The sequence below is a fragment of the Camponotus vicinus genome, unplaced genomic scaffold, assembly GCF_025532165.1.
Source record: "Camponotus vicinus isolate PSW18456_S1 unplaced genomic scaffold, iyCamVici1.0 SCAF_1, whole genome shotgun sequence".
Lineage (NCBI taxonomy): Eukaryota > Metazoa > Arthropoda > Insecta > Hymenoptera > Formicidae > Camponotus > Camponotus vicinus.
The window spans coordinates 19,412,410-19,428,963 of NW_028141945.1; the positions used below are offsets into that span (position 1 = coordinate 19,412,410).

Sequence of the window (16,554 nt, forward strand, 5' to 3'; positions counted from 1 at the left end):
TTTATAAATTTATTAATTTATAAATTAAATCATGAAAAATGCAGAATAATTAAAATAATTAATTTATAAATAAATAATTAATTAAAATAATTAAATATTATTAATATATTTGTTCGGGTTTTTTTTTCGACAGTATTCATAAAATTAAAAAATGCATCATTTTGCAAGCTTCTGCAGAGAAGTCACTATATTTTGTATATAAAAGTATTAACATTATATTAATAAGGATATGTGTTAAAAAATATGTTGCCCCTTTCAAATATAAGAAGACTTAAGAATTAAGGAATATATATAAAGTTTATACTTTTCAACATATATATGGAAGAACATGATTTCAGAAAAAATTAATAAAAGAGATAATACAGAAAAGAAAACGTAATAAGAGAGAATTTAAAATATAATGATTTTTTTCTGTAAAATATAATATTAAAATGTAATATAAATAATATATTTTTTCTCCTTTTACAGCGTTCGAGCCTAAATACTTGTAAATAAAAAATATAATAAAGATATCTTTATTATATTTTTTGTTCCCATTTCGTCAATAGAAGTCTATATATCATTTGGAAGAAATTCAGGCTCCTCAAACGCTACAAAAAGAGAAAAAAAATATCAGAGAAAAACTTACATTTAAAATTATATTTCAAATTTAAATTTTTCTCTCATATTTTTTCTCTTCTTTTCTTTTATTATCTCTTTTTTATTAATTCTTTCTGAAAATCTTTTCTAAAGATCCGAACACTCATGTTTGAGCTTTTCTTATTCTCGTTCGCGCACATGTGTGAGTTAGAAATTAAATCACAAATCTTTATTATATTTTTTGTTCCACGTTTCCATCTCGTCAATAGAGGCCCATATATCATTCGCAAGTAATCCAGGCTCCTCGAATGCTGCAAAATGACCACCTCGAGGCATTTTAGTAGCGCGTAAAAGATTCACGAATCGTGTCCTGAGCAAACACGGAGATTGCTCTATAACTTCATAAGGAAACTGCGCACAAGCGGTGGGAACTTTTAGCAATGTTCTGTAAAAATATACACATTTTAATATTTACAACTTATTACGAGGATCATCGTACAATAGGATTATTGTGGTTCGGGATGACCATTGTATACGTACGCATTTATGAGATCTCCCAGCGCTACATTCGCCTTGGTAAACATCTCGGCGTATATTCTAACGGCTGTAGTAATGCTATTGGATGCCCAATACATCATTAAATTATCGATCAACTCATCGTATGTATATTTTTCCAAAAATCCACCATCTTCCCTAGATTTATAGGAAGGATTCGTAGCAGTCGAAAATTTCTCGATGATATATGCCGCTAAACCAGCAGGTGAGTCATTTAGCCCCACTCCTGAAACATGATGATGATGATGATGACACATTATTGATAATCTTGATATCAGTCGTAGAAGTTCAGTAGAAGAATTTATTAAATTCTTCAATTTTGACTTAACGTAGTATCTTAATTCTTTTTTTTCTATGTAATTATTGTAATGTTTTTTTATGTAATTATTTTCTATATAATTATATTATATAGAATTATATAATTATATACATTATATAGAATTATATAATTATATACATATATAATTATATTACATTGGTAATACGTACCAATCGTATCCGGCTTTGTAGCTTGGATATGAAAGTATCCGGTCTCTAATAGAATCATTTTTATTGAAAACATTCGTCGTATCGTGTCATTCTTTTTTGTCCAAGGTAAAAAGGAAGAGACATACTCGCACAGTGCTTGTTTGATTAGAGTCTGTCTCTTCATTATCGCACACATGTTGGAATGCATACCCAGCACGCTATAATTTATACAATACGTTTGTAATTTTTACACATCGATGCTGGGAAGCTTAAGTGATACATTTAGAGAGTATGTATTTAGTGATATATTTAGAGGGAAATAATATTACTGTTGTGGAAACAGAGTCGACATGGCGTTGACGATGCCTGCGCCCCAATCTCCGCCTTGTACGTAAAACTTATTGTAACCGAGCCTCAACATGAGATTTTTTAGGACCACGCTCATCTGAATATACGAGAGGCCAGGTATCGTAGCTGCAGTGGAGAAACCGAATCCGGGCAAGGAAGGAGCTATCACTTCAAATACGAAATCGTGCTCTGGTCTTGATGTCGTCAATAAAGGTATGATTTTGTAAAATTCCATTATGGAGCCGGGCCATCCATGTAAGATTAACAGTGGTAAGATCCGTTTTTCCTCTGCATTACTTGGTTTTACGCGAATAAAGTGTATATCCAATCCTGAATTAAATGTAGAATATACAAGGTGTTTCATTTTAATTTCCCCAAATATTTCGGAAAATAATGAAAATTCGAAAAAATGTTTCAGACAAAAGTTGTATGGTTTCGAGAGGGACATAAGATGGTGCTATTAGTTTGACCTTGAAGAGTCATCTGAAGGTCACATGAAGGTCACCTCCAACTTTTTAAACGGGATACCCTATATACTTTTGCATGTTCTTATAGCTTGCCTCAAGAGCTTTCCAAAACACTATAATTAAACATTTTTTCATTAAGTACTTTCCGAGTTATGAGGCTTGAAATGATTTCTTAATTTTACATAAACCGTAAAATATCTTGTAAAATATTCATTTTTCGATTATCTTACCTTAATACTTTTATGTACAAAATAATGAGAGAAATCAATTGGTGTAAAGAAAACACATAGTTATTTTTAAGAAAAAATATGTAATTTTTAATTGCAAATTACATATTTTTTCTTCGAAAACAACTATGTGTTTTCTTTACACCAATTGATTCCTTTCATTATTTTGTACATAAAAGTATTAAGGTGAGATAATCGAAAAATGAATATTTTACAAGATATTTTACGGTTTATGTAAAATTAAGAAATCATTTCAAGCCTCATAACTCGGAAAGTCCTTAATGAAAACTAACTTAATTATAGTGTTTTGGCAAGCTCTCGAGATGAGCTGCAAGAATATGCAATAAAAAGTAGGCAGTTCCACTTAAAAAACTGAAGGTAACCTTCACGTGACCTTCAGGTGACTCTTCAAGGTCAAAATAATGGCACCATTTTATGTCTCCTTCGAAACCATACAACTTTTGTCTGAAACATTTTTTCGAATTTTCATTATTTTCCGAAATATTTGCCTGGGAAAATTAAAATAAAACACCCTATATACATAGTAATTTATATAGAGTGCTCTTAACCTCCGTACAATACTTTAATAGTGTATTCTAGAAATAAAATGGAGTAAAAAATTCTAATGCAAAAATGTTGAGGCTACAATAATTTTTGAATTATTGATTTTTTTCAAATCAATAATAAATGATATTGATCTTTACTACACAGCTGATTTTATTTTATCGTTTCTTAAGTGCGTACATCGTACATTAATTAATATTAAAAAATTATAAGTGATATACGGAAAACATTTAATTTTTTTTTAAATAAAAATAGTTGATTAATTATTACAAGAAATTATAATAATAGATTAATTTCCACAAATATTTCTTTGATTCAAAACATGTATCTCGTTTTTTAAATATGTGAAAACAGATTTTATAATTATATTTAAATATGATAATCAGCATTTAAATTTTTATTTTAAAAAGAATTAAATGGTTTCCGTACATTATTTATAATTTATTAATATTAATTAATCGTCATAAAAAAATGTATGATGTACATAATACATATACATATAAGAAACAACTAAATAAATAAAATAGGCTATAAAAATTAACATCAACTGATATGGAAAAAACAGATAACAATAACAAATGAGTGTAAAGCCTGAACATGCAAATTTTATGCGATCATTAACAAACTTTGATCTCAATTATAACTCAAAAACTGCGATATCATTAACAAACTTTGATCTCACTTATAACTCAAAAGCATCGACACTTTCGTATAAGAATTTTTAATTTTAGTTCTTTGTAATACATTATTAAAATTGTAAAGCAATTGTGAAATATTCTGTATAGCATTTAATGTAAAATGTTAAAAAATAACATGATAACATGAGGAAAATAGATAGATGCAAGCATAGCAATTTATGAAATATGCATATTCATCATCTTTATCATTAAATTTTTGTCAGTAGATACATATATTAAAGATTTAAATTTCATGCTGATTCATAATAATTGCTGTACGTTTTATGCATAATGAATTAAAAAGCAAAGCCAACCAATGAATAAATCAAAATTAATTGTATAAATTCATAACATGTTTGCCATCAAAATTGCCATCAAAATTAATTGTATAAATTCATAACATGTTTGCCATGTACAAATGATTATATGGTCTTAAATTCATGGACTTTACTTTATAAATTTGATTTGCTAATGATTGAACGATATTTACTTTTAATTATTCCTAATTTTGAGAATATTTTTGTGTTAGAATTTTTCCGCTAGAATTAATTTCCATTTAAGAATGCTCAATTAAAATATTTTAATTAAATGGCGTTAAAGTCTACTTTATTGAATGTCTTTTTAAATAGTATGATTATGTTTACGACAATGCAATTTAAAAAAATTAAATTGCTCTATTGCAAAAATATATATTTTATATTACATATTACTCAATGGAATATAATCAATCAAGATTTAGATTAAATATTATATTATTGTTTTCTCATTTTTCGGCATAAATTTTCGGAAACATTTCAAATTTTCAAAAAGGAAAAGAAATATATATACTTATTGTATATTAATATAGCTTAATAATATTTTGATATAAGACAAAAATAATTATTAATTTTTATTATGGCAGATTTAATTTTGAAAACAATAAGCTATATAATAAAAATTCATGGTAAAAATTCATTCTCGAAAAAGAATGACTTTTATTTTTCTCTATTAACAATTGTAAATATATATTCTTTACCTTGGATATTAGTCTTAAAATGTGGATATTGATTTATGAATTTCTGACGTTCCTGGAAATTATAGTTGTCTGCCCAGTAATTTAAAAGTTTACGTAGGGCGACCGTGTTAGTGCCATAATTCCAGGCAACATCTTTCAACGGCGGTGTCAAAGATCTGGTATGCTTTAATCGATGCTTCAAATCACTCACAAGCTAGAAATAATAATTTTTCCTTATAATCGCTTAATTAATTCGAGCTTTTCTATTAAATCAGCCTTTAATTATATGTCAAATCTTGTTGATTACCTCTTCGGAGAAAACGACCTCGTATGGTCTGATATCGTTGTTAACAGAATTTTCGGTACCGGGCGTCCACCAAGTCTGCGATAACTCTGGCAATTTAGTCTTTTTAGAATAATATCTTATTAAAGCATAGATAACTGAACAACAACCGATAGAAATCACAGTTGCTAGAGGATAGTCCATTTTGTTCGCGAATCGTACTTAATTTCGATTTCGATCGCTGGAAAATTATGCGAGATGATACTTGTATGATATCTCAATGTATACTGAAACTCACTGCAGTCTACCTCGCATATACTATGTGCGTGGTGATAATCGAATCCCCGTATTCTCCATAACTTTATTCTTAACAATCCATATTCTTAATTTTCTTAACTTTCATATTATTTTTTTTACTGAACTCTTTTTGAAATGTAAATTTTGTACATAGAAAAAACCAGGGGAGGTTTTAAAATGATGAGCATTTAAAAAAATAATTTTGTGTTTTTTTTAAGTGCATAATAAAAATACTAATAATTGTCGCTAAAAGAGTATGTCATTAACAGTTATTTATAACATTTATTTATGAAGCATCTAAGCATATTTCTTTCTTTATAAGGCAGTCGTGGAAAAAAAAGCGAGAGAGAGAGAGAGAGAGAGATTAATAAATTGCGATAACCGAAATTCCTTCTCTGAAGCTTTCTCTCTGAAGCTTTCTCTCTCAACTGCATACATGTGAACAAGTATAATAAAGTAGTCAGATACATGTTGGTAGTAAAATACGTATAGAGCTCAGTATTTGTGAAAGTATTCCAGCTTACCTTGTGATCATGTATAAATAAAATGACTAAGCGAATGAAATTGTTTTTCATCTGTGCTTTTTACGCACATTGTAATCTCGATTTTGTATGTTGGCGATAATATCTTCTTTTTCTTCTCACACAGAGATTTTATATCTTATATAACAATTTTATATAATCAATTTATTTATAAAGATATATCAAAGTTGAATTTACACATTGAATCAATTTTTTTATAAAGATATATCAAAGTTGAATTTATATATTGAATAAAAAACTTTAATATTATAGTTTGAATAAAATAAAAGAATAATTTGAAGAGAGAGAGGAAGAAAGAAAGAGAAAGAGAGAGAGAAATATATATACATATTATTATAGATCTTTTAATTCTTACTTATAAGATCATTTTATAAATAATTATATATCCCTAAAAATGTTAACAATGTAGATAACAAAGTAAGTAATCATTCAAGGTTTTCGAAAAAAGTTTAGGAAATGACGATTACGAGTGACAACCTGTAATTCGGTGAAACATCAGCTTTGTATACAATAACAATAGGTAACATAGAGGGCCCAGGGTTTAGGTCAGGTATCGCTCGAAGTATTGGTTGAAAAAGATTCAGGAGCAAATTCGTTGGCTCCAATAGATCGGATTGTCATACGACAAGCGGAAACGCAACTTGTTCTTGGACCCAAACTGAAAAAAATCCGGCAGGTTGAAAACCGAATCTCTGTTCAATTTCAAGATTCATGGCGAGGTGAAGAATACAAGTAGGTCAAATTCAACACAAGCACGTGTCCAAGGACAGGTAATTTCGCTTTAACAGAGCTAGTAGAGTCTATGCCGATTTAAAATCAAGGATTTTTCACGTTTTTACAAGCGTACATTCATTATTGTTCTCTCATTGTGTTCTCTCATTATGTCGAAGGGCTCAGAGACAAGCCTTTGACTTGATAAAATGTACAATCACGCCTCGATGGATAATATTTTATTATATATTAATTATGCCACGTATTTGCTTTAGTGCTCCGCTTTTAGTGCCGTTACTTTCGCGTTACTTGCTCCAATTTTCCATGTGATAAGAACAGCTGACACGTGGTCATAATTCGATCAGGATGCAATGGAACAGGTGTTCTTTTCTGTCAGGACTTGACCGAAATCGATAGTTATCACTAATTATATAAGTGTTATTATTTTATATTTTATATTTGATACTTAATGGGTTTGTTAAAAAAAAAGAAATATTTCATTATGATTTTATGTAATTTGATAAAATTGATAGTGGAAAATATCGAATATTTTTAAAAAGTATAATTATCGGAATTATTGCAATATTAATTGAAAATTACATTTTTAACCAGTGAATATTGATAAAACTTAATTTCATACATAGTAATTATTATTATTATTGTATTTATATTTGATTATTGACTTATGACGTGCACATAGACTATGCCATTGTACAAAGGTTTTGATTTTCATTGAACATTCCGATGATTCTAATTTCTCGAAATTTGATTCTTGTTTCATCACTTTTTTAACTAAAAAAGAGAAATATGGATCACTAATTAACATATTTATCAAAAAGCTGATTCATATTTTTTAAAAGGCTGATTCATTAAATATTATAAATACATATCATAATTTACAACAGTTAACTATCATTATTTACAGTTTGAAATAAATACAATAAAAACATTTAAAAGATTTACAAAACGGCATAAAACATAAAATAGAAATTAAAATTTTCCGTTAATAAAATTTAAAAGAGTGACTAAAAATTTGTGTGCATTATTATTTATATCCGATCGATTTATATATATGAATTATTATATGAACATTTTTATAAATTATTTTGCCATTCAACGTGTATGTTTTTTCTAATCAGACATTTACTTTATCAAATATTAATTTAAATCTAAATTTCATTATATTTTATTTTATTATAAATATATACATAGTCTCTCAATTTATTTTTCGCGAAAAAATGTGTGAGCTGTAAAACTGCTGTTCCACAATTTCAACATTTAAAATGATTATGTCTTTAATTTCAGACAATTGATACGAAATTGCAATTCTGATAATTATTCAAAAGAGTGCAAAATTGGTTTCCAATTAAATTTTCTTAAAGAAAGACCCAAGCCATTATAATGAAAAAATTATGGATTATTGTATATCGAATTTTCACGATTTTCATGTTTGGTAAGATGATATTTCATATTATTTAAAATTTAATTTGCTAATTAACAAAATTAATTTACAACAAATCTTTGTGTATGAAAAATTGCTCTACAGATAATAATTTTTTATTTATTAACAAATTTATTTTGTGTATTTATTGGTAATCTTAATTTATATCAATAATATATATTTATTTATAATAAATTTTTATTACTAAAAAATTAATGATGGATGTATATTGAATTATCAATTATCTTTTTATAAATTTTGTAATTATTTTTTGTAGACACTGTAAAGATGAAAGCAACGAGTAATGAAGATATAGAAAACAATACAACGTTAAGTATGGTAGACAAAATGGAATTAAATGCGGTAGACAATGCGAAAAATATTACAGAATTAAATACCGTACAAAATGTGATATTAAATAATACAAATATAGGATATAATTTCACTGACTATGATGAACAGAAAGAATATGTAGTCATGAAAGAATTACATAAGAGATACAGACAAGGTTTATTTATAGCGCAAATTACAATACAAACTGTAGTAATAGCAATTATACTAGTGATTGTGATCATTGTGATTATCAAGAGTAAATATATCAAGTAAGTAAACTTTTTGTGCATATATATATATATATATATATATATATATATATATATATAATATGTATACTTATACATTTTCTAATCATATAATTACGTAAGATTAATTAGTAAATCATTAAAGTTATTAAAAAATTAAGACAAAAATGAAATATGCAAAAGGATGGTTATGGGAACTTATTTCGTATGTTTCGCAAGATACACTATGCAAACACATTCGTTTTATTCGAACAGACTGACTTATCATTTTTGTCCTTTTTTGTCGAAACTTCCTTATCTTATCTCTTCTGCTTCTTCTGAGTTGCTTAATTTAGTATCAACGTGCCTCATGATATCACATTCGGCTGTTTTGGAATCCATCAAAAAGTTTGTTCTTGTGATTTATCACGCAATCAATCGATTATTTCGATCTATTTGCACTACGACATGAAAATTTAAATATTTTGTCTATCTATCTTATATCCAATTCAGATTCATCTCAGATCAAACTGAATACGCAACTGAATCATCTTTTTTATAGATCATAAGTGCTTTGAGGTTCTTATCATGATGTATCTGATTTTCCTCTGGAATGCTTAATAGATTGTAATTATATTGATTATTAAAATTACGCACAGTTTTTCAATCTGAATAGTTTGTTCTATCAAAGTTATCGCTTCGCTATCAACGTATTTTTGTACATTTTTGTACCGATCAAAGTTTCGCAAGCTATCATATAAATTCTATTGTAATAAATTTATTCAAATTTCTTTGCATCTGATCTCTATTTTTTCTTATATTATTAATTTAGCAAGCACTAATTTCAAAATAAGAATTTACTCACGATTTATTTGCTTAACTTCTGGTGCTTTATGTAATTTTTGGTGCTTCATGATAATGATATGTTTATCTTCTGATATAGTATCTTCTTTCACACAGTAATCTTTAAATTTGGCTTATATAAATGCTGCGCACATCTCTCATTAAATAACATGCATTAACTTTTCAAAAGTAACATGCATTGACTTTTCAAAAGTTTGCTGCTACTGTATTTCGATTTATCGATAATTTCGATAGTTCTAATTGTTTAGCTAACTGTTTATTCAGTTGAATATATTCAAGTAAATTTGGAAAAACATATCGATAATTGCAGATATATATAAAATACTTGTACATTCTACTCATCACAATCATCGATGAGTAAACCTTAAACGATTCACAGAACCGGTATGTACACAACCGGACATCTCTCTTTGGAATTGGAACAAGGTAAGGATTAAGAAATGCAATCAAAGCGAAAACCTTGTCCATTTTTCGATAACTTCGACAGTGAAATTAAGTAATCTTCATGCAGATAAATTTACAGAGATATTTTGTTGGAGAGAAAAAAAACTCCAAACTTGATATATTTATTCTTATTACATCAGAAATTTCTCACCAATTTCACCTCAAATGAAGGCGAATGTTCTTAACCATCTTTTACTAGATGCTTTTTAAAGTAAAGAAAATTTTATTTTTTCTATTTTTTTATCTATTCTAATTAATCCTAAAAACATTTTAATAGCTGTGTTACAATCTTTTTATCATTATTATATATATATATTTTGTAATATTTTTTTTTATTCTTTCAGTATTGCACTTACATCCACGCAAAATTACTTTACATTTATATTAAAATTTCGTTAAAATTTTCTGTCAAATTTAGACTCAATTCATTCCATCGTGTCGCACGAGAATACTTTCAGAAGATGCGTTCTCGTTCATATATAATTACTGTAAACAATATTGAAGCAGGTAGTATTTGGGACACTCGGCAGACGTACAATAACATGCTTGCAAAGCGCAGAGTACGGGAGGCATTAAGATCGATATTTTATTACGTGAGTAAAATGATTACACGAGTAAAAAATATTTGCAAATAAATAAATAAATAAATATATATATATATATATATATAAATTTATTAAATTCACTACTTTTAATTAAATTATTTGTTCAATAGAGTGCACAACAAGAACCTCATGATGATAATATGGAGTTTGTTCGAATCGAACCTCAACGTCAAACAATATGACCATATGATAATATTTATCCTCTTTATTGTTTGACAAATTGTATATCAATTACTTTTTATATAATATTCGTATTTATTATATTAGATTTATATTATTAAATTTGTATCATTTTTAATAATTAAATAATTTCGTAGAGAATTTGTTAAATATATTCTTAATTAAATACTTTTTTTTATTTTTTTATTTAGCTTTAAACTGTAAGGGTTATTATTATTAATGATCTAGTATTTTATAGTTACTGTATTTATCATCCATTGAAGTTTATATTAAAATCATGAACGACATTGTTATTATGGCAAATTGATATAACTGTCTCTGTTAATCTGTGATATTGCTGAAGTCATAAACGTGAAGATCTATAGCTACAGTTAATAGTTGTCTACAGCTAAAGCACATTTTATACGCACTAGAGTAAATTTAATTCGCAATTTTAAACTACACATATATTAACAACGCAATCTGTTTATAAGATAAAGTACTTTTCTAACAAATTTCTACTGTGTAACAACGATAAGAAAAGTCGGCATTTAAAATTATTCATTTAAAGTAAATTTAAAACTAATTAATTAATGAAAAGTAATTAATTTTAATCAGCATAAAATAATATAACTAATTATTTGATTGATTCAAATTAATTGGAATTTCAAATTTACAATTAATTAGTTTTAAGTAACATTTAAAAAAATGTAAATATATGACTTTTATGTTACAAAATATAAGTCTAACAAAAGGAATTACATTAATAAATTTCTATCCTTCTATATTCTTCTCTTTATATTCTTCTATATTCTTCTCTTACTTTTTCATTATTCTTTCAAAAAATTTTATATTTAAAAAATAAAATTTTTAACGTTGTCAAATGTAAAGAAAATTTAATCAAGTCTTAGATTTTAATGGTAGAGTACATAACATATAAATAATAAATATATATAATAATGAATTGATATCATCTGTCACATATTGATTGAAAAATAATTTTAAAATGACAAAATCTAAGATTTTATTAAAAGTATCAAATTATTTATTATTCACGATATTAAATAATTTATTTAAAAGAAAATCTAAGATTTTAAAAATAAATCTTAGATTCTTTTAATTTACGCGCATCATTGTATGTATTATTATAACAATGTCAGAATAATGAAAAATATTAACGATTTTCAAATCTGTCATTCGCCTCTCTTTCTACACAAATATGATATTTAAATATATTAAATATATAATTTTATATTTATATAAGTGTTCATTTTAACACATATATAAATAAAATAATATATTTGTGTATTTACTGTGTCGGTTAGATTGTTAAAATTTGATCGCCATATTTTTAATAAACAAATTGTACATTAATATTAATGATTATTTATGTGCTACATTTTTATCATTATTTGTTGTAACTTTAATTTCAACAGTTAATTCCAGTTATTTCCTTTATGACAAATTGTATAATGTGTATGTAATAATAAAATAATAAATGTGAATAACAATATTATATGAATAATAATTTTAACTATATGGTAACAATTTTAACTATAACAAAACTATATGAATCATAATTTTATAAGTGTCATATAAATTCGTAATTTAATTTTAATACCAAAATGCTTTTTCGTAAAGTTGATTAATAATTTTAAATATTACATTAATTATAAATATATTTAATAGTTGTGAAATGTAAATTCAATGTTATAGAATGTCATGTTAATAAAATGTTTCAATCAATAATAAATTATTAATAATAAATCATTAATAATAAATTATTTTATTATTTTATGATATTTTGTTTTATGTACATTTTGTCTTATTAGAATATTGTAACTTATTTCTTTTCTTTTAATAGCTATTAATATCTTTTCTAAAATGAATCAAAGAAAATCTTTTATTTTCTATTTATCATTATAAGATAATTTTTCTTTTAGTGACATCACATTTATAAACAATATTATTATTGTGTTTTGATGTAAAAAGTTATTAATAAAATTTTTAATTAAATACTTCGAATTTTTTCAATAAAAAGCATGGAATACGAAAAGAGTAATAATTTGATTTTAGATATAAATTTGTTTCGGAGCTTTTTTTTACTTTCGTACTCGCAATAAACGCGAGCTAAAGAGACATAATTAATATTTAATATAGAAATTCAAATTTCTTGTTACAAATTATATGGAGTATTGGAAATGCAATGTAAATCTTCTGACAACAGAAACTATATTAAAGCGAATTACGAATTTGTGCAAAATTTATGTAGTTTATAATCCTTCCAGGAGGATTATACATTACATAAATATGTTTATGCTCTCCTCGAGTTTTTTCTAAAGATCTTCAGGTTGCAGTGATAATTGCAATGCTCGCGATTATCTGTTGGGATCTAATCCCTACTTCCCGGTAAAAAATTTTTCACGTATATTCATGCAGAATTGAATATAATTGTACAAAACTATATATAATTATGCAAAAATATGTATAATTATAAATGATAGAGTACAGGACATTATATATATTTACATATAAGTGCAATAACTGTTACATATAATTATATATAAGTGCGCATTTTGCATATTTATATATAATGTTCACAATGTTTTATGTATAATTATATATGGATTTCTGTTAGTTTAATATATAATTATATATAATTATATATAATTATATATAAGTCTTGCGTCATATATAAATATATATAAGTAACAAATATAGTTCAGATACAATCATGCATAATTGTATACGATTCTATATAAACGAGAAATTTTGATCGAAATGTATATACAGGGTGACCCATTTTAACTTAGGCAGCCAAATAACTCGAAAAATAAGCAAGATAGAGAAAAATGTTTTAGACAAAAGTTGTATGGTTTCGAGGGGGCCATAAGATGGTATCATTGGTTTGACCTTGAAGAGTCATTTGAAGGTCACGTGAAGGTCACTTCAATTTTTTTAAATGGAATACCCTATATATTTTTGTACATTCTTGTAGCTTATTTCGAGAGCTTTCCAAAACACTATAATTAAGTACCTTTCCGTTAAGTACTTTTTGAGTTATGATGCTTGAAATAATTTCTTAATTTTACATAAACCGTAAAATATCTTGTAAAATATTCATTTTTCGATTATCTTACCTTAATACTTTTATGTACAAAATAATGAGAGGAATCAATTGGTGTAAAGAAAACACATAGTTGTTTTTAAGAAAAAATATGGAATTGTTAATTGCAAATTACATATTTTTTCTTCGAAACAACTATGTGTTTTCTTTACACCAATTGATTCCTCTCATTATTTTGTACATAAAACTATTAAGGTAAGGTAATCGAAAAATGAATATTTTACAAGATATTTTACGGTTTATGTAAAATTAAGAAATTATTTCAAGCCTCATAACTCAAAAAGTACTTAACGAAAATGTACTTAATTATAGTGTTTTGGAAAGCTCTCGAGATGAGCTACAAGAATGTACAAAAATATATAGGATGTTCCATTTAAAAAAATTGAAGTGACCTTCACGTGACCTTCAAATGACCCTTCAAGGTCAAACCAATGATACCATCTTATGGCCCCCTCGAAACCATACAACTTTTGTCTAAAACATTTTTCTCTATCTTGCTTATTTTTCGAGTTATTTGGCTGCCTAAGTTAAAATGGGTCACCCTGTATATCTTTTCCTCAATGCACTCATGAACAACGGATAGGTGAAACATTTTGTTTTGTGCTTAATAACCCACTAAACATGAAATATATATGCAATGTTTCAAAATGCTTCATATAGATTTCAAATGAGACGTTTCATGTCTATGTTTATAATATAATTCATAAGTGTCACAACTAAAATGTTTCATAGTCAGAAATATTTCAAATGAAATATCGTAGTTGATATGTATCTGAAATATTCCAAAATTATATTTCATGTATATTTACAAATGATGTAATTCATAAGTGTTACAATTGAAACATTTTATTTTTGCTAATTTCAGAAATATTTCAAATAAGATATTTCAATTGATACATTTCAGAAATATTCCAAAATTATGTTTCATGTATATTTACAAATGATGTAATTCATAAGTGTTACAATTGAAACATTTTATTTTTGCTAATTTCAGAAATATTTCAAATAAGATATTTCGATTGATACGTTTCAGAAATATTCCAAAATTATGTTTCATTTATCTTTACAAATGATATAACTCATGAGTGCTACAATTGAAACATTTTATTATTGCTTATCCCGGGAAAAAAAGTCCATGTCTATTTATATAAAAAAAGTAAAATTATATACAGTCTTATATAATTATATATAATATCACATATGATTTTATCAGAGCATACGTTTTTGTATATGCTTAGATATGATGTCCATCTCTGACCATTTCTGATCATAAAAAATGATATTAGATAACTCACGTCATTTTGTACAATTAGACATAGTCAGATATTGATATCATATCTAAGCATGTATAAAACCAAAGCAAAGGTTATCTTGCATTATATATTTAATTAATTAAAAGTCCTCTAGTTTCATGTATGCTTTGATATAAATCATATATGATATTATATATAATCATTTAATATTATATATGATTTTACCTTTTTTTATATAGACAAATATAATTTTTCCTAAAAATTATATCTTGCATTATATATTTAATTAATTAAAAGTCCTCTTTATAAGTCCTCTTAATAAATATTCTTAATAAATATGAATATATTCTTAATGAATAAGAATATATTCTTAATTTGCGACTTCTACGCCGCAACTCGATTTTCGTGTGCGCGACATGTTTCTTCATTTGCCGCTACGCGGCGACACCACTCTTAATTTTTCTCGTATTCAATATTTATCATGAAATGTATATAAAGGACTTGTATTAACGTAAGATCTAAAGTATATTTTTTTCCCTTAGTAGTGATGCGAAAGAGAGGACGCGGCTCATACACAGGTTTTCTGTGTGCACGTGAGCCGCATCCTCTTTCTGACATCACTGTTTATCAGTTTAATTTCAAACTGAATTTAAAATAATTTATTTAATAATCTGGATTCCTTGTTGGGATTCAGAATATTAAACAGATTATTTGAAATTAGGCGGAAAAAAACTTTTAGACCAATAATTAAATTTATTTGACTTCAACAAAATTTATTAAATCCAAAGAAATATTTTTTTCTGTATATTAAGAATATCTCTTTAGAAGATTTTCCTCTTAACTTAAGAGGATCCTCTTGGCGCCTATTTTAGTGGTATATATTCTAAAGATAAATGGCATATTCTTAAGTTAAGAATTCAATTTTTTCGGTGTACTCTTAGTGGTACTTAATTTTCAGATCTGATAATATTTATTCATATATGACTATATTTGGCAAAACATAATTAGATATTGACAAAATCCATATATGGCCAATTTTATATGGACTTTTCTTTCCCGGGCATGATACCGCTATATATAAATTATTACAGAAATATAACATAGCAACATTTAAATATCATTTCTCAAGTATGTTTACGACACTATCTTGAAAAATGTTTTTGTAACATTTTTTAGGATAATGTCGTAAACATTTTATATCAAGGTGTCTGAATGCGGACATTAACTGTTTATGCAATGTTTCTAAAACGTTTCTGCATGCATCTCCGAAACATTTCATGTTACAAAGTAATGTTTCCGAAAACTATCTGATATATTTCTTTGTATAATGGGAACTGTGATTGGGATATACTTATATGTATACACATTGCAAAAGATCTAGATACGATG

At 26.1% G+C, this 16,554-nt stretch overlaps 2 protein-coding genes across 4 annotated transcripts; one reads left to right on the forward strand and one right to left on the reverse strand.

Moving 5' to 3' along the window:
* Positions 1–181: 181 nt before the first annotated feature.
* Positions 182–5,438, reverse strand: LOC145959343 (juvenile hormone epoxide hydrolase 2-like). The gene is made up of 6 exons (XM_083078113.1): positions 5,187–5,438; positions 4,901–5,093; positions 1,932–2,280; positions 1,624–1,820; positions 1,120–1,360; positions 182–1,024 (listed from the first exon to the last, which is right to left on the reverse strand). The coding sequence occupies exons 1-6, from the start codon at positions 5,364–5,366 to the stop codon at positions 799–801; spliced, it is 1,386 nt and encodes a 461-aa protein (XP_082934239.1). The 5' UTR covers positions 5,367–5,438; the 3' UTR covers positions 182–798.
* Positions 1,589–11,381, forward strand: LOC145959344 (uncharacterized). 3 transcript variants are annotated; one of them, XR_014434997.1, is made up of 6 exons: positions 3,640–6,771; positions 8,018–8,165; positions 8,431–8,755; positions 10,440–10,614; positions 10,737–11,120; positions 11,172–11,381. XR_014434997.1 is itself a non-coding variant. In XM_083078116.1 (5 exons), exons 2-5 carry the CDS (start codon positions 8,114–8,116, stop codon positions 10,806–10,808), a joined length of 624 nt encoding a protein of 207 aa, XP_082934242.1. In that variant the 5' UTR covers positions 1,589–2,163; positions 8,018–8,113; the 3' UTR covers positions 10,809–11,176. The 3 variants fall into 3 exon arrangements, 2 of the variants coding, with proteins under 2 accessions (XP_082934242.1, XP_082934241.1); XM_083078116.1 differs by lacking the exon at positions 3,640–6,771 and adding an exon at positions 1,589–2,163 and having other exon boundaries at positions 10,737–11,176; XM_083078115.1 differs by having other exon boundaries at positions 10,737–11,176.
* The last annotated feature ends 5,173 nt before the right edge of the window (positions 11,382–16,554 follow it).

Coding starts and splice junctions, on each gene's coding strand:
- LOC145959343 (XM_083078113.1), bottom strand. CDS start 5,366: ATGGACTATCCTCTAGCAACTGTGATTTCTATCGGTTGTTGTTCAGTT. Junction 5,094..5,186: donor AGGTCGTTTTCTCCGAAGAG/GTAATCAACAAG, acceptor TATTATTTCTAG/CTTGTGAGTGATTTGAAGCA. Junction 2,281..4,900: donor TTTTAAGACTAATATCCAAG/GTAAAGAATATA, acceptor CATTTAATTCAG/GATTGGATATACACTTTATT.
- LOC145959344 (XM_083078116.1), top strand. CDS start 8,114: ATGAAAAAATTATGGATTATTGTATATCGAATTTTCACGATTTTCATG. Junction 8,166..8,430: donor TTTCACGATTTTCATGTTTG/GTAAGATGATAT, acceptor TATTTTTTGTAG/ACACTGTAAAGATGAAAGCA. Junction 8,756..10,439: donor ATCAAGAGTAAATATATCAA/GTAAGTAAACTT, acceptor TGTCAAATTTAG/ACTCAATTCATTCCATCGTG.